The sequence below is a fragment of the Jaculus jaculus genome, chromosome 3 (assembly GCF_020740685.1).
Source record: "Jaculus jaculus isolate mJacJac1 chromosome 3, mJacJac1.mat.Y.cur, whole genome shotgun sequence".
In the NCBI taxonomy this organism is placed as follows: Eukaryota; Metazoa; Chordata; class Mammalia; order Rodentia; family Dipodidae; genus Jaculus; species Jaculus jaculus.
In genome coordinates, this window is record NC_059104.1 from 135,473,016 (window position 1) to 135,491,623 (window position 18,608).

Genomic DNA, 18,608 nt, shown 5'->3' on the forward strand with positions numbered 1-18,608 from the left:
GACCGCCCTGGAGGCTTAGACTGCTTGAGCATTTGCTTATGTCAGCCTGTTACATGAACTCTTGCCAAGCAAGGGGTGGGGGTGGGGGAGGACTGCAGCAGTCAAACCTGGATCTGATACTGAGGTGGGAGCAGAGAGGGGTGCTATGCCCAAGTCAACCATCTTTGGCTCCTTCATGTGAAGAGCAGCACATAGTAACTATGAGAGGTCATGTGTAATAATCCTTACAGGCACCTAGGATAACCAACTGCCCAGGAACAGTTGGGTTCCTAAGATATCCATAAAACTCTCTTTGGGGGGTCTTATGCTTACAGACCATGGGACACATCTGCCAGTTCATCATGTTATGTTCAGCTAGCTTACTAAGGAAGGAATATGGAGTGGGAAAGCATTTGCACAGGGCCTCTATAATTCTATGAGTAGCCTGCAGTTCTTAGTGAGTTTGAGCTCAGGAACTGTAGTCTTCCTTTACTGGGGTGAATCTGTCTGCTTACAACAGGTGAAGCCGTCACCTCCTCCATATCCACCGTGTCCAGGGAGCTGTGGTGGATGCTTTTCCACACACCCTCTCCCCCATTCCTTTAGAAAGTAAGCTCCATGTGCCCAACACCTACAACAGTGTCTGGCTTCTAGAAAGCATTTGACAAGTGTTTGTTGAAAGAAGAATTAGACATTATTACCCCTTTTCAGTTAGGAGGAAACTGAGGCACAGTGTGTTACTGACTAGAACAGACAGGCCCTCCGTGCTGGGCCCTTCCTTTCATTGACCCTTATTTTTTCAGAAAAGCTAGTTGAAGTTTTGTTAAGTTAAAAACCCACTTGATGTGAATCTTCTGTGTGTTTCAGTAAGTCTGACATATAAACACATGCATGCAAATCCAAGCAAGGTTACTTAGAGTAGAGGCTGGACATGACTCATAGACCCAATATCAGCATTTCATGTGTATCAATTCAAGAATGTGAATTATTTTGTCATTTATAGATTCTGGGTAGCTAAGAAAGACAGTACATATTACATGTGAGTTATCCATTTTCACTTACTATGACATTACCTGTTATAGAAAAATATACTCAATATCATTCTCTATTGACCTGTTACCAATTGGTGATTCAGGATCTTATAGTATTTTAGGGTTGGGCTTGTTATCATATTGTATGAATAAGAAGTATAGTTTCATCTGTGATGATTCCCACTTTCTTCTGGTAACTGCAGTCTTACTGAATCTAAAACCTAGTGGGTTCTTTTGCTAGCACAGAATCAAAGTACTGATAAAAATACTGCTCTGGGATTAGAGAATTTGGTTGTTAGTGTTATCTCTGTAAGCAGTATACTTGATGATCATGGAAAACAACCCTATTTAGCCTACTATAGTTGAGAACATCCTAGTGACTTGCAGTCCTCATAGATAAAGTTTTTTTAAAATGCTTTTGTTTATTTATTTGAGAAAAAGTGAGAGAAGAAGGTAGAAAGGATGGGCCTGCCAGGGCCTCCAGCCACTGCAAACAAACTCCAGACACACATGCCACCTTGTGCATCTGGCTTATGTGGGTCCTGGGGAATTGAACTTGGCTTTTTTGGTTCTGCAGGCAAGCCCCTTAACTGCCAAGCCATCTCTTCAGCCCAGGGTTTTGAGGCATGAAGGAGCAGCCTGGGCCTTGGCAAAAGCAACTGATACTGGGTTGTTATTATGTTAACTAAGAGTAGCCAATGCAAACCTGCCCACTATTTTCTAGAAGCTGCCATTGCCCATTCCAGTTCCTGTACTGTCAGCAAACATCCTTTGAATAGTGACTTCCAGGCAGTTTGCCCACAGCATTACTGACACAGGGCTTTGCCCAGCTCTCACACTTCCAATGGAGAGGCTGTGCTCATTGGAGCCATCTCTCTGAGTTTTTTATCCCACCCTAGACATGCAATTCCCAAAGTCAGCCAGGACTACTCAGAGAAGAGTCCGGACCTGCCTCCGGTTCCTGACATCAGAACCCCAAAGCTTTTCGGAGACAGGTGGGCTCAGCACCAACTGAAGACAAAGCTTCCAACGTGGCAGATACACTGAGTCTACTAACCCTAGCTGACTTCTGTGGCTTCTGCAGACTTGGTGGACCTGGGGGGATGGTGCAATGTGAGAATTCTCTCTTAGCTCCCTCCATGGTGTGCTTGAGAGGTCCTGAAGCAAATCCAGACACAGCATATTATTTTCTTTTAAGATAAGATCCACTCAAGGCCGTTACGTGATTATTGTGTCTGACACTTGTGACATGAAGCCCATCTGGGTCCTCCATCTCACAGTCACTTAGAGTTAAAATGACTGCATACTTCACACTACACGTTTTTGTTAAGCATGATGTTGCCAGAAATAATAGATGCCCTGGGACATAAACCTAAAATAGCATGGAATTTTCAGTCAGGTAATCTTTAAACTAAAAATAACCTAAACAGTAGTTTATATAAAGCTCAAGTATCAAGACTTCCAGCCCAGTGCTAGTTCATCAAAGTACAAATTTATGAGGTACTTAGTTAACATTTGAACTTTTTAAACCAGATCAAGCATGAGCTATATTAGAGACAAGTGCCAGAAGTCCAAGAATCTCACTCTTGGCTGGTCTTGCTGACTGGAACATTCCTTTGGGAAGGTCTCCTCTGAGGGCCAGCAGAGGGAAGCGCTCATAACACTCATCACGTTCCTTATGGGGCAGAGCCTGTGAGTGAGGTCTAAGGAGTTTGGGAGGGCATTGTTAGCTTTCTTTTGAATACTTCACAAACATCCTATATGTCTTCTGAGGTACCAGGTTCTATCTCCAGGACAATTTGGGGGAAGGAACCTTTTTCATTTTGTAACCAAAGGAATCATCAGAGGACAGCGGAAGTGGTACTGGTTGTAACATTCCTCCGTCTAGGATGCAACCTTCCTCTCAGGATTCAGCTGTCCCCTGATTAGGGTTTTCCCAAACAATACCCTTCTTTGAAAAATCCATCTTAGTGATTGTTGCAGAAATCCCAGCCAGGAAAGATGGGAGGCGGCTTGTCAACATGCAGTGATAGAACAATTAATTGGTGGGACTGAGACCCAGGCTACAGCTGTTCATAGGTCAGAGATGCCTCTGATCTTGGCCGATTGTTAGCAGTGGGGAAAGAGACTTCAAAGAATTCCTGTATGGAGAATTGAGGTTCCTAGGAAGATCTGACTTTCTGGAAATACAATATGGCTGTGTCTAGGTGGAGAATGCGCCAATTTGATAATACTTGATATGTTCTTCATGCTGCATCTGGGGTGGCTCTCATTACTTAAAGCTGTATTGGTGCAAAGGAAATGCTGTGGAGGGGAGCACATTTGACATAGGCAAATGGAACCTCTGTGTACAAATTCCCAAATGACTTCTTCAGATGCTCAGCCCAGAATCCAGAACCATAGGCTTTCTGAAATCATTAATGTTCCCTAAACAGGCAAATGATCTGTTCTTTTGGGCTTATGTTTCTAAATAGCCCCTACCATTGAAATAAATGTGCCTTATTTTGTCCTTGGGCAAGATCCCATTCAAAGTAGGGACCCTAGTGTATGATGCAGACAACTTTAGGACCTATGAGTTACAACAGTTATGAAGGTCCCATGCCTGCAAGAGCTGGAGATAGCAGCTGAACCCTATCATGTGACGTAGATATCCCTTGCTCCAAAACAGAAACCGAGCTGCATTTTATGAGGTGTTCTGTTTCTGCAGCATCTACACATTTGAGTTTGCTGAATTCATTAAAATCTTCAAAAGATCTACTTTTTAAAAATGTCATTGGTTTTACTGGAGCGATGGCTTAGTGGTTAAGGCACTTATCTGCAAAGCCAAAGGACCAGGTTTTATTCCCCAGGACCCACATAAGCCAAATGCACTACGTGATACATGTGTCTGGAGTTTGTTTGCAGTGGCTAGAGGCCCTGGTGTGCCCATTTCTCTCCCCCTTCTCTCTCTCTGTCTCTCATAAATAACTTTACTATATATGTAATATATATATATATATATATATACACATATATATATATATATATTCACATACATACATATATATGTAGTTAAGAAATACTCCTATTGAGAGAAAAATGTATTTTAAATATAAAAAGTGAAGGTATTTTAAATATATATTTTATTTATTTATTTGAGAGAGGGAGAGAGAGAATGAGCATGCCAGGTCCTCCAGCCACTGCAAACAAACTCTGGATGCATGTGGCCCCTGCCCATGTGGCTTATGTGGGTCCTTTGACTTTGCAGGGAAACACCATAACCGCTAAGCCATCTCTCCAGCCCCTGAAGGTATTTTGATTTTGTTTTTCGAGGTAGGGTCTTGCACTAGACCAGGCTGACATGGAATTCACTATGTAGTCTCAGGGTGGCCTTGAACTCCCGGCAATCCTCCTACCTCTGCCTCCCGAGTGCTGAGATTAAAGGCATGTGTCACCATGCCTGGCTCTGAAGGTATTTTTTTTTTTTACAAGTTTACTGATAACAGAATTTTTTAAGCTCACTAGAAATTGCTTTCCTGTGTACTCATATATAAATGAGTGTTTTCTGTGGCCTGCCACAAAGAAAAAAATGGCAAAAACCTGAATAATTACATTGAAAAATAGGACTCACTGTATTCTACAAAGTAACCATGGGACATATATCGAAATTATTCTCAGTGGCCAGAATTATCCAATCATCTTCTGGTTCTTCATTGAACCATGAATGGATGGACACTTGCTATCCACCCAGGAGTAGCAAACAGAGATGATCAGTGATGGTTTCCATTATTTTGTAAGGAGTCGTCTGCCTCTATACAAAATCAACATGTCAGTCACAAATGTAAGGGCTCCTGTGTTTTTGGCACTTTCTGCAGTATTATAAATAATCTGTTTGATCATATTTGACAAGAGCTTGCTAGGTATCAGTCTGATAAAGAAGCTACATTGGGGGCCTTGGATGAGGGAGAGGACCCTGGGGAATTCAGAGGAGAGCTTGGTGGAGAGGACTTCCCTGAGGGAGAAGGGCCATCAGAATCTAGTGGAAGCCATAGGAGATCTTTGGGTCATGACTGGAAAATAAATACAGTTTGCTCTGGGTGAGCCTTCCCTCCTCCATGGGTAGGGAGGACACATGTGGGTGTCAGAGAGGTCATGCCCTATGAGCCCATGAGTCCCTTGTGCCAGGCAGTGTGTTCTTTAGAGGACATGACTTTATCTTATCTGATTCAACACAGGGTCTGGTCAGGGTGTCACCTTCATAGGCACATGTGTAGCAGTGGCTACAGAGCATGCCGAGAGGACAGGGTGACATTGACTTGAAGTACCAAGCAGAGGAATTGCTGTAGATGGAGACATCAGAGGCAAATTGGAAAGTGGGGCCAAGGTAGCATTTGGAACCCCTAGCAATGACCTGAAGTTAGGGATGGTATTTTTCATATATTCCATTTTCTTCTTGGACATTACTTGACACTTGAGAAATATTTAATAAATGTTTTTGAATGAAACATCCTGGGTCTTCTCTCATTTTTCCTGTGGATGGAGAACTTGTTAGCATATAGGCTTAAATACATGTAGAGTTACAAAAAACATCCACAATGTTTCAGGAGCTTGAAGATCTGAATTTCTGACATTGGGTAGCTTAGACTTGGATAGCTTCCACTGGCCCATAGCACAGTGACTCATGTCTAATGAACACAAAGGCATAGACCATGAGCATGAGAACATTTAGTGTGAGAAAGCAAGTCAGCTCTTCAGAAGCTTAGGATTGAGACCTGAAATGTCACAGTTAATTATCATGGTTAAAATACATTCATTCACTTTTTATTGAACGCGTATTTCCTCCATCAGTCTTCATTTGTTGTATTAGCAAAACACAGCCTCTCTTTTTTTATAAACTCCTAACTGTGGTCTGTGCTATGACAACCATTATCACCCTATGTCACTTCATACTTTAAACTTGATATAAATGTCATTCTACATTTGAACCAGGACACCTGTAGCTTAGTGTCCCTCTTTCCTTCTCCTTCTCTTTGAACAGCCTGGGAATGAATCATGATGATGACCACTCATCCTGTGCTGGCCGGTCACACATCATGTCAGGAGAATGGGTGAAAGGCCGGAACCCCAGCGACCTCTCTTGGTCCTCCTGCAGTCGAGATGACCTGGAAAACTTTCTCAAGTAAGTCCTTGAGTTGTTCTGTAGCATCAACACAGTAGAAAGTTCTTCCAAAAGACCAAAGATGGGAGTCTCAGCAAGTGTGAGGAGAAGTGAATCTTTTGATAAATTCTCAGCTGGCTCAAGGAGGCAGTGAGTGAAGTCTCCTTCAGTGGGCCAAAGCCTCCTCCCAGGTATGATGCTGGGTGTCCAGTAGAAAGCCATTAAATGATTGATTGATTAAAGTATCATTACAAGTAGCCTGGTCTTACATCATCAATCTGTGACTGTTGAGTAGACACCACTGTATAGTCACCCTTGGTTGCTATAGAGATGAGCATCTGCTTGTTGCTGAGCCCCCCTGATGGGAGACCCACTTACTGGAGGCTCTTGTGTGGGGAAAGGCTGTTCTCTCACAGACACTTTCTTCCTGGAGAGTGTCTGCACCATTATGGTTTCAGATCCTTGCTGGTGTCGTCTCTGAGTATCAGATCTTAGGGTTGTGCTCAAAGCATTGTTGTGTGGATCCTGACTTCTCTACTTGTTCATGTCAGCTCATGACTCTGTGAGACAGAATGAGCCAGTGAGTCTCACCTGAAGATGGAGTTTGACAGTAGCTATCCAGTGGCAAAGGTTGCTTCTGGAGTCTTTTCTCCTATTTCCTATAAATGGAGAAATTTTTTGAGTAAACAGGCCTAAAAATTAACTCCTTGACTTCAAGACAGTTTGTTCCTGCTGAGTATTTATAATTAAAGAAATGTTGTAAACCACTTGATGTTATCATGCTACCCAAAGAAGTCAGAGAAACAGGATTGGAGAGGGTGGGGGGGAGTGCCTTAGCTCATGAACATAGTGTTGGTCCCATGAATGGCAAGCAGCATATGTCTGAGCCTGGGAGAAATGGGCTAGCCTCAGATACATATATATCTATGAATGTAACTTGTCAAGAATTTTGGCAAGTAGCTGGATGTCCTTTTTGTTGTCATCTACTTTGCTTTAGGAATATAAAATAAAAGTGTCAAGTGTTTAATCTCCCAGGAGAGCCTGATTTGGGGAAGTGTACCTGTCATCGTAAATGAACCTCCCCATCCTGGTTGGATTCTTGAGTCACCAGCTTCCCCTCTGTGGTGGCAGAAGGTTAAGGGAAAGTCCAACTTCTGATCAACAAGCCCTCAGAGAGAATCTATGACACTGGAAATATATGCTTTCACTTTACTTAAAATAAAACAACCCTACCTTATGCTTTTCCTTTATCCATGGTAATTATACTCAAAGCCATATTCTAAGTCAATATGTTAGTTCTCTATTTCAAGAGCATTTTGATTAAACGCCTCAAGAAAAGTCCATCCTTTTGTTTCATTGGCGTTGTCCCCAGGGCCTTTCCGGGTGGCCAGTTCCTCATTACTGCCAAAACAAAGATGGACATTTGCCCATGTTCTTTTAGAAGAAAATGCAAAAGAAGACAGTCCGGGTGTTCAGTGTGAAGTTCTGTAACTCACCTGAGGTTCATCCTTCCCAGGGGCTGACGTACTAGAACAAGTCAGTCTGCTTCTTGGCTGTTTCAGGTCTAAAGTCAGCACTTGCTTGCTGATCACGGACCCGAGGAGCCGGCACGCTGTGCGCCTCCCACACAAGCTGCCTGGCATGCACTACAGCGCCAGCGAGCAGTGCCAGATCCTGTTCGGCACCAACGCTACCTTCTGCAGGAACATGGAGGTAAGCAGCCGGGGAAAGCCGGCTCAGCGAAACGCACAGCCTGTGCCGCCCCCGCCCCCCGCCCCACAGGCCTGGCTTCGCTGGAGATATGGGTAGCCCACTTAATACCTGCATGCACATGCACGTGCAGGTGGATACACGTGTTCACATACACAGACATCCATTTGCAGACACCTGCATGGGCTCTGGCACACAGTCCTGCACACAGGTAATTCTTCAAGGGATGCTTCAAGGCCACACACTAGCATCTTAATGTTTCAGTATAAAAACTTGAAGGCAGAGAAAGGACATTAACTCACACATTTTGGGAATGATACAATGTCTCCTTCCTTCAGACCCTGCACAGATAAGAGAGAAAGCTAAAAACTGTTTCATATTGGGTAGTTTCTAATGGAGACAGTTTAACCAGTAGTAAATTGAATTTATGTTAGTAGTTGTAAATAACTCTATAAACAGCGTTTATTGAAGAATAGCCACATGTTTGGTCCTAAATTTCCCAATTTGCATGAGCCTAGTTAGCCTGGGCTCTCTTGTCTATCTCTGGTCATGCAAAAGAGCTTGCTTCAAAAGGGGGGTAGCCCAGCAAAGACTTGGGCCTGGGACCTGTCAGCCCCAGAGGGCATACTTTTTCACTTTGCTGCAGTGAAGCCCATGGCTTGGCCAGTTATATGTATAGAAGGTGCCAAAGGGACATGCCAAGACCTGGCTCGGGACAGTCACCATTCTTGTGGCTACCTGTGTTAACAGACAGAGGTGGCCTTGACCCCAGGGAATAGTAGAGACGCCCGTGGCCCTGCTACTGTTTGGGAATGGGACTTGGCTTGAAGAATAAGTGTGTCACCTAGAAAAGAGGAAGTCCAGAGGCAAAAGTGACTTCAGGATATGTGGATCCAGGAGCCTCTAAAATGCAACTGGTCTGTGGAAGGGCTGACCAAACCCACAGACCAGGATGACATCTATTCTCAGGAATGATGCCAGCCTTCTGGGATAGGAACTTAAGATAGTAACCCCCCCCCCCATCAAGGCAGATAGCTGCACAGAGGTTGCCTCCAGAAATATCTACGATTCTGGGGTGGAAGGTGGATTCACAGAGATACCAGAGACACCGTGGTTCTTCTTGAGTGCTTGCTAAGTGTGGGTTAGTTTGTTGGGGAAACTTTGGTAGTTTGGCACCATCTGCCATTTATATATGAAATGACATAACCTCAGAACTCTTAAAGACACTTATCCACAGTGTTGTCTGGAATCCTCCTCTGTTAGCAAGGGTCCCATCCAAGGCTGACTGATGACATAAACCCCAGGACTCCAACGACCCATGCATGATGCCACTACTATCAGACACTGCGTAGATTCACATTTAAGGCTGTCATATCTATATCCATGGGCCTGCTGAAAGCATTCTGTTTATCTATACCAGTCCTCCAATGCCTACAGTAAATTGGGGGACATATAAACATCAGGAGAGAACAGATTCAGGGGCACTTGATGATGTGACAATAGCCTGAGGTCACATAGGTGGGACTGTCGGGAGAATGCTGGGCATTCAGGAAGAGCAGAAGGGCCCCAGACCCTTGGGGTGGAGGAGGAGAAAGCTCACAGCACAGTCAGGAACACAGAGGGTCCACTTTGCCCTCTGTGGGCCCTCCCCAGTGCTGGTGAGGTGGGATTGCCAGGCATAACTGGCTGTGCAGCATAGGAATGAGTGAGGTGGGAGCTGGACAGAAGCTGTCTCCCACACAGGAGTCATAGTCATTTTTCTGTCTAGCAGCTAGGCAGCTGTGCACCCATGGGGGGGGGGCGGACCAAGGGAGGGACACCTGGGTACCGGGGGCTCAGTTTCATTGGCTAGACTCTTTGCTTATACTGTCATATGAAACCCTGACTGTAATCCTCAAGGCAGAGGTTTTTAACTACACTTTAGCAAGTGAGGAAAGGGAGGTTGGGGGTGTGGGGGTAGATTAGGTAATGGTCTGGGCCACCCAGCCAGAGAGGGAAAGGCAGGATGGGAAGCCCAGGTGTATCCCTTCCAGAGGGAGCCAGGGAAGCCTGGCATCATTGAAAGACAGAGCCCGGGGGAGGAAAGCCACCTGGCATTCTCTTTTCCTTTGTTAACACCTTGTTTACACAGAAGACGATTAGACAGCCCCGGGTAGAGGCTAGCGGAGCTGTGTAGGCTGTTTTCTCTCCAGAAGATGAGAATCCCATGCACATTCCAAAGATAGTCCATTTGTAAAATAAAGGAAAAGGGTCATAGCCAGGAGATTTAGGATTTACTCATCTTGTGAAGGAATCACAACTTCAAATATCTGTGGAACCTCTCCTATTACAAACTACATACCTGCATGGAAATTGAAGCTGTCCATGTTCCCAAGCCCTGAGCTCTCACAAAAACTGGAGAAGTTCATGGCCAGCCACTGTGCTGAGCCCTGTTCAGAGCTATATGGGGAAGCTTGCAAAACCATCTGAACATTAATGAGGCAATTGTATGTGTTGTGTCACTCTGTCTCTCCATCGTTTACCTTAAATTTTTCTGGAACTTTAAGCGTGCTACAGAAATTAAAAGAAAGTTGGGTACCACCCAGTGAATAAAAGGGAAAAACCCAGGTGTGGAGGATTTGAGCATTTTCCTTTTCTGGTATACACAGCATACAAACCAGAAAGAAAACTGGGTTAGATTACATTTCTTCATTTCACTGTTGCCTCTTCTGAGGAACAAAAGCTTCTGTAGCAAAAGATGAGCCCAGAGTGCTTCTTGGCAGAAATTGTGCTCAGGAGACCACATTTCTCCATTTCTGTGAGCATACTGAACAAAAACTCTGGTATAGTTTCAGAGGATTGTGGAACAGGTTAGAAAAGTGATTGTACTTTTATTTTGCCCAGCTTCTAGTAGAAATTAATATTTCCTTCAATTTTGAGTCTGGCAATAAATCTCTCCATCTTTGTGTCACCCATGATAGTCACTGAGATTAGGAATCACAGGTTTTTCCTTTCTGTATGACAGCCACAACTGATTCCTCGTGACTTCAACATTACAGTACTCCACCCGGATTAGGTCTTGTCATAATGTATGTTGACAAAGAAATATACGTTACTATGTTACATATGAGGAAATATTTTCATAGTTTGAAAATGTCTTAATTGTATCCCTGGTGATTATGCATTGACAAACACTCTGAGGGTGATTGTTGGGGGCACCAGAACCCAAAAGCCAGGCACTTTGTTCTGAAGAATGACCAGCATGCTGCTGTCTGCTGGGAGTAGGAAGGCTGACTGCCTTGAACTTTTGCTGTTCTTTGGGTAGAATTTTGAATCCAGAACTTTCCTGGGACTAGACTTTCTTGTATGTTCTTCTTTTGGCATGCACAGTGCATAGCTGTTTTAAAACCCCATTGAAATTCTGAACCATGCATTCACTCATAGTGAAAACACTCCTGCAGTTTCTTTGGGAACAGTCTAGACTTTAAATATTAACCTGGTTTCTGCTTTCTTAAAGCATTTACTTACCTGAGAACCAGGAAAAATCACACTATAGTCCATTAGGGTTCTGGAGGCCTCACACCATCACCATTGAGTCATTCATGTCTGTCTGCAGAGGGCTGGGATCGTAAGGCTCAAAGCTGTCTATGGAAATATGAACTACAGAAAAACTTGGCATCAATAGCTGGCATTTGTTGTAGAGGTTATTGGCAAATACATCTGTCTCCTCTTTTAGCCAATAGTAATGTGATGTTTCTGATTCAATAAAGTATCTCAAGAAAGTCCAAACATAAAAGTTATAAACATTGGATGGTAAATATTTATTAGAAAGGGGAAATGAACTTTATGCAATTAGCCCAATCAATCTCTTTTATTATTACAAGTTCCTCCTGTCCCTGCTCAGCACAGTCAGTCTTTAACAAGGATTTAAAGCCACTTAGGCTCACCTACCCTATCGGGTGAAGCAGGAGCTGGGCAGCCAAATGTAGGTATTGGCAGGTATGTAAACTACTGACAAGGTTCCTCACTCACCTCCTGGGGATTTTCAGTTGAAAGCTGGTGAGGAATGAACACCTGTTGTAGTTACCACTGCGCTGTTGGAACAAAACACTCGACCAAAATCAGCTGATGGGAGGAAAGGGTTTATTGTGTCTTGTAGTCTCAAAGGGAAGCTTCGTGCTGGTAGGAAGCAGTCTTAGAGCAGAAGCTGGACACTGCTCCATGCCCTGTCAGGTAGAACAGAGCAGTATGAGAGTGAGCTGAGCTCTGGCAAGGGGGAAACTGGACTATCACACCCAAAGCCTGCTCCCAGAAACACATTTCATCCAGTAAGTCTCCATCTTCCTAATTGTCACCAGCTGGGGTACAAGCATTCAAAACATGGCTTTATGGGGGAAGGGGATACATCTGATTCAAGCTACCACAGTAACCATCCCAATACCCCACCTGCCTATCTGCAACACATTGGGACATCACTGGCTCAAAGTCCAAGCATGGCAGCCGCAGGTAGAAAGGAAGGCAGCTCTTAGAAGGGATTGTGTGTGCTATATTTTCCATGAGCACAGGTGTGCCTACACTCCATGGCATATTCAGTGTGCTGCTATGTGTACCTTATGGTATTTTTATCAGGCCACTGTAGAGTCCTGAAGCTATGAGCCTATTAATTCAGGAAGGCAAGCGTCTATGGAATGGCCACAGGTAGAAGAGAGGTCTGTCATTTTTATCATTTAATGTTCCCTCCTTTGCCCTTTCCCTTGGAACTCCTGTGGCCTTTGGTCAGTATGGAAACACCATCCGCACTGCACAGTGATGAAGAAGGTGGTTTGCCTAGTTCTCTAGCTAGTAGATGCGTTATGTAGTCTTTCCCTGACTCCATCTGCTAATCTGCAAAATGGGAGCAAATGTCTTATGGACTCATGATCAAGTTCTTATGAAAGCTCAGATGAACTAGGACTTATCACCTTTCATACAATCAGAAAGTGTTGCCGGTATCTTTTGTTTCCTGAACCCACTGGGAAAGGAGGAGGTGCCGCCCAACTGACCATCACATTAGCCAGGCCCTTTTGGGGGGGGGCATTTTCTCCTATATGTCTACCATTTCTTTGGGCACCCTGGGAAGCTATAACCCCCAGAGATTTCCCTCTTGTACCTAGTATCAACCTTGGAAAACTCCCAGTCCCTAAACTGGATAGGTTCTTTGTGCCCTGCAAACAGAGTCTGGGACATCTCGACAAATATAGAGATTCTTGTGAATCCAAGAAACCTCACTGTTCAAATTCCACCAGAGAACAAGGTCTGCCTTTCTGATACCAGCCACATCTAAATCTTGAAATTTCTCCTAGCCTGCTTTAGAGGCTGGTAGAAGGAACTGTGCCCCACTCCAGATCCTGGCTTAAAATCTTTCCGAGTGGCCATGGGTGCCAGGTCTTGTCTTCCTGTATAGTTTCCCCAGAATTCTTACAGTCAACCTGGGTTGGAAACTGGTAGTCTCAATAAAATCTGTTTCTTGAATGCCAGTGGACCTGGCCAGGGTGGCATGCTGGCAGGTCAGGGAGCCTGACCATTCCTGCCCCTCTCAGACGAGGCTGTACCACTAAACGTGGGGCTAGACACCCAGCTGAGAACTTTCTTGCCTGTCCCAGTCTCAGTTGATGCCTGGCGTCTCTGTGGCCTCTCAAAGCTGCTGGACTTTGGCTACAGTTGGCTTGTCCAGAAGTGTGTGAAAGCTTACAGGAGTCAGCCTTCTCAGAGCTCTCAAACGATGCCAGTTGTGTGTTATCTCTCATTTCATCCCCCATTGCCATCTGAGTGCCCTTGCCCTTGATCCTGCCCACACTCAGCAGCCCTCAGCCCCAGTCAGATGAGGGTCTCAAGAACATGGATGATGAAAGCACATCTGGGATTCCAGAAACATTTCAGAAGCAGATCTGGCATGCTGACCTGGGAAGACTTCAGAAGGCAGTGGTATTTGTGGAAAATTGAGGTTAGTTTTTCATCTAGCACCTCTCATTTTGGTTTATCAGACTTTGGCTTGTTTTATCAGCAACACATTTTTGAAGGCATTCAGGTCCCATCCCCTTTGGGATCATGAACCTCTCTTCTCAGCTCACAAGGGGCGCCCAGTGAGGAAGAGACTGTCACTCTGACAGTCAGTAGCAGGGCCACTGCCAATTGTAGAGAAATGGTAAAGACTTGACTGCATAAGGGAAGATGTCTGATTGAAAAGCTTGGACCCTCCTTGTGTTTTCATAGTACCAAGGAAGGAAGCATGGTGCGGGCTTTGTTGCCACACAGGACCAGGTAGAACTGTTTGCAGAATGACTTGGAATGTGCCTTTTGCCAAACCTCAAATGTAGCCTGTGCGGTAATAGCTCTATCATTTCCTTGCAGTTTGTAGGAGTAAGTGGCTTTCTGTTGCGACTCAAGGCCTGCTACAGAGACCTGGTCTGCCCTGAGAGGTTGTTTCCTCCTGTCCTGTGGTGCCATGTCTCACTGAAGCCAGGCACCATACTACCTAGCTGTGCTTGCAGGTAAAGCTGGGTCTCCCCAATCCTTTCTGACACTCCAAAAGTCCCAGATTCAGAGAATTATTTGATCCAGACTTCTGGATCAGAATGTCAATCCAGTAAAGTTATCCAAAAATCTAAAAATTTCCAAAATCTGAAACAGTTCTGGTCCCAGGCATTTTGGATGGATGGATGTTAAGTCTGTGTGGAACATGGAAGGGAGAGGGAGGAGCCTGGGCTGCAAATAAGAACAGATTCTGATACAGATAAGGTGAGGTCCTTGGGTGAGGAAGAGGGAAGAGGAAATCAGGAACTAGAGGACACCTGTGGGCAGCAGTGAGGGCTCTGGGGTCAGATCAGAAGTCACAGCTTAGACCTGTCATTTAACTCTATTTCCTAGTTTGTAAAGTGGGTCAGTGTATGTGTATCTTACAGTGTTGGTGTGAGTCATCATGAGGTAATTCTGAAAAAGCAGTTATATGGTGCCAAGGCTGAGAATATGTCAGGTTTTATCTCATCCTGTTGAAGCCGGCATACTTTACCTATGCATGCATTCATTCTTTTGTTCCTTCATATGGTCAGCATGTATTTTTTTTTGGGGGGGGGTGATATGTGCTGCAAGGGCTGTGTGCAGCTAATGAGATGGGGAAAAGTTGCTTCACTCTAGTTCAGCTCCAGGGTACAGCATGAGGGATGCATGGTACTTTCCCCCAGTAGGACCAGGGAGAGTGGAACACTCTTAGAACCCTGGTAGGTCCTTTCTGGTAGGGAAAGAGGAAAGGAGGCACTGGGAGGAGTCTGCCTGTCCACTCCTGATGAGACTTCTTTTCCCTCTTCTTGGAGATTGAAGGATTCACAGGAATACGGTACGTATTAAGATCATTTGCTTCAGTCCCGGACTGAACTCCCCAGGGGAGGCAGACTGTCATGTTTACTGTCCATGCTGATGCTCTAGCCCATAATAGTACCACCTGAGGAGAAGATAGAAAATGGGCAGAGAAGTTCTTCAAGGCAGAAACAGGCACTGTCTGGTACCAGTAGAACAGGGGTCTATGGAGCTGTTGAGAAAAAAAGGTATGGGAGTTCTGGCAAGGATTATGGGAAGTGTAGGAGTTTTCACTAGGACCTGAAATGACTGAGCAGAGTTTACAGAGCATCTCTCTATTAGATTTGTGAGCTGTTCTGATCATAATAGTGATGGTTGTTCAGTGGACCCATGGCAAGTGGTTGTAGTTATCCAGATGAGAGAGGAAGAGTACTTAAGAAAATAGTGGTGTTGAGTGATGCAAAAGAATTTTTTTGGAAAAGCCATTGATGTGATAGATTCATCTCACCAGTATTAGTAAACATGCATTATGGACACTAAATAATTATATCAAAGACTTGGTTAGCTTTCTGTTACTGTAACATAGTAACTGACATAATCAACTTAGAAAAAGGGTTTATTTTGGCTCATGGTTTAGAGGTGTGCCAGTTAGCTATGTGGGAGCCAGTGGTGAGGTAGTGCATCATAGCAGACTGAGCACTGTGAAGCAAAGCTGTGTACCTCAGTTACCAAGAGGAGAGAGGGGAAATGACTGATGCAGAGATATCCCCTTCAGGGGCCCTCTGCCAGTGACTGGAAGGCCTCCTAGTAGGTCTTACCTCTTAAAAGTTCTACAGCTTCCCCACAGTGCCAAGCTAGAGACCATAACTTTAACACATGGGCCTGTGGAGGACATTTCAGATTCATATTCAAATAGAATAAAAAATATCCCTATCATAGAGGCTAGGTTTTCAGTGTGATTTTTCAGATTTATGTTATTTGTTTCTTGAGCAACATATGTACAAAGTATAAAATCCAAAACATTACCATTTATATATATCCACATATCTTTTTAATATAAACATTGGCATACTATCATATTTTTGTGAATCTTGTCCATTTTTCTCCCTCTCAACAATGTATCTTGGAGTTCGTCAACTCTAATGTAAATAGAATTGCTCCATATTTTAAAATGTTTACTTACTATAGATTGGGTTATGTTCTAACTTATTACTGTGTGATAAGTTTAGCACTCAAAAAAAGTTGCAAAAAATATTATATACCATTCACCAAACTTTCATGTTTTTTTCCATAAGCCTAGAAACATCACTGAAACCAGAAAACTCCCAAAGAAATACCAATATTTGAGGAAATAAATAAGTTTAACCTGGCTTGAACATTGAACAGGTATATGTATCAAAACATCACATGATAGCCCATAAATATATGCAGTTTATATTAATTAAAAGCCATAAGTAAGGCTGGGGAGACGGTTCAGCAGCTAGAAGTGTTTGGTACACAACTAGGAAGGCCTGAAACCATCTGAATTTGATTCCCCAGTACCCACGTAAGCAGCCAGGCGGAGCCATGCATGCCTGTAACCCTAGTCTTGTGGGGAATGGAGACCAGAAAATTGATGGGATTAGTAAAAAAAAAAAAAAAAAAAAAAAAAAAAAAAAAATGCAAGCCTGGGTTAAGGAAGTGATTCTACCCCAAGGACATCTGTGGATGAGTGATAAAAAGGATATCCAACATTCTTCTCTTGCTTCTACACACTTGTGCAGGAGGTATGACATCTGCATGTAGGCATGCATATACCACTTACACACCACATCACCATACACTCATGGAACATGGAAGCTTCTAGAAGTCCACCAATGCTCTATTTTCTAATGTACTGAGCATAATTGTATGCTCAGTGAAAAATGAGTGACTGTGCCTTAGGATTTATGTGCTTTACTGTGTGTTCGATAGTGTAATAGAAATACAGAGGGGCTGGAGAGATGGATTAGTGGTTAAGCACTTGCCTGTGAAGCCTAAGGACCCTGGTGCGAGGTTTGATTCCCCAAGAGCCATGTAAGCCAGATGCACAAGGTGGCATGTGCATCTGAAGTTGGTTTGCATTGGTTGGATGTCCTGGCACACCCATTCTCTCTCTCTCTCTCTCTCTCTCTCTCTCTCTCTCTCCCCCTCTTTCTCTCTCTGTCTGTCACTCTCAAATAAATAAAAATAAACAAAATTAAAAAAAAAGAAATACAGAAATTAGATATGTGAAAGATGATTTTTTTAATTAATTAATTTATTTATTTGAGAGCGACAGACACAGAGAGAAAGACAGAGGGAAAGAGAGAGAATGGGTGCTCCAGGGCTTCCAGCCTCTGCAAATGAACTCCAGACACGTGCGCCCCCTTGTGCATCTGGCTAATGTGGGACCTGGGGAACCGAGCCTCGAGCCGGGGTCCTTAGGCTTCACAGGCAAGCGCTTAACCGCAAAGCCATCTCTCCAGCCCTGAAAGATGATTTTTATTCACTTCTAAGTATTCATTCTGCAAAACAATGGCTCTTAGGGTATGTTGTGCATCCCAAAAGAACTTTGGCAAGGCCTGAAGACAGTTTTTGGTTTCACAGCTAGGTCAGAAGCAGTCAATGGTAGAGGCCAAGGATGCTGCCAAATATCCTACCATGAACAAACTGGTGCCAATGACAAAGAAGTGTCCAGCCAGCATGCCAGTGGTGCCCAGGCTCAGAAACTCAATCAGAATGACAAAAGGAAAATCAATGAGTTACAGGGGAGAATTCAGCAAGATATCAGCTTAGCCAGACAACTGAAGCTAACATCTCTTTTTTTATTATTTTTATTGACAACTTCCATAATTGTAGACAATAACCCATGGTAATTCCTTCCTCCCCCCCCCCTCACTTTCCCCTTTAAAACTCCATTCTACATCATATCCTCTTCCCCTCTCAATCAGTCTCTTTTTATTTTGATGTCATCATCTTTTCCTCCTATTATGGTCTTGTGTAGGTAATATCAGGTACTGTGAGGTTATGGATATCTAGGCCATTTTGTGTCTGGAGCAGTGTGTTGTAAGGAGTCCTACCCTTCCTTTGGCTCTTACATTCTTTCCATCACCTCTTCCGCAATGGACCCCAAGTCTTGGAAGGTGTGATCAAGATATTTCAGTGCTAAGCACTCCTCTGTAACTTCTTCTCAGCACCATGGTGCCTTATAGTCATCCCAGGGTCACTGCCATCTGAAAAGAGAATCTTCTCTAACCAAAAGTGAGAGTAACATTAATATGTGGGTATGAACATTAAGAGAAGTGCTTACTGGGAAGTTTGATGAGCATAGTATATACATTTAGCCAGACACCAGCAGACATTACACCCCCTAGGGCTCATGACTATCCTTGTTGTAGGTTTTCAGTATCAGGGATATATATACCTCCCATAAAGTAGAC

The 18,608-nt window shown here is 43.9% G+C and overlaps 1 protein-coding gene across 2 annotated transcripts in view; it reads left to right on the forward strand.

The window, feature by feature from the left end:
• Adamts17 (ADAM metallopeptidase with thrombospondin type 1 motif 17) overlaps positions 1 to 18,608 on the forward strand; it is a 335,608-nt gene that overhangs the window by 167,358 nt on the left and 149,642 nt on the right. For both annotated transcript variants that reach the window (XM_045144992.1, XM_045144993.1), the window contains exons 9-10: positions 6,028 to 6,168; positions 7,710 to 7,860. In XM_045144992.1, coding sequence (XP_045000927.1) covers positions 6,028 to 6,168; positions 7,710 to 7,860 — 292 coding nt within the window. The remainder of the gene's footprint in view (positions 1 to 6,027; positions 6,169 to 7,709; positions 7,861 to 18,608) is intronic.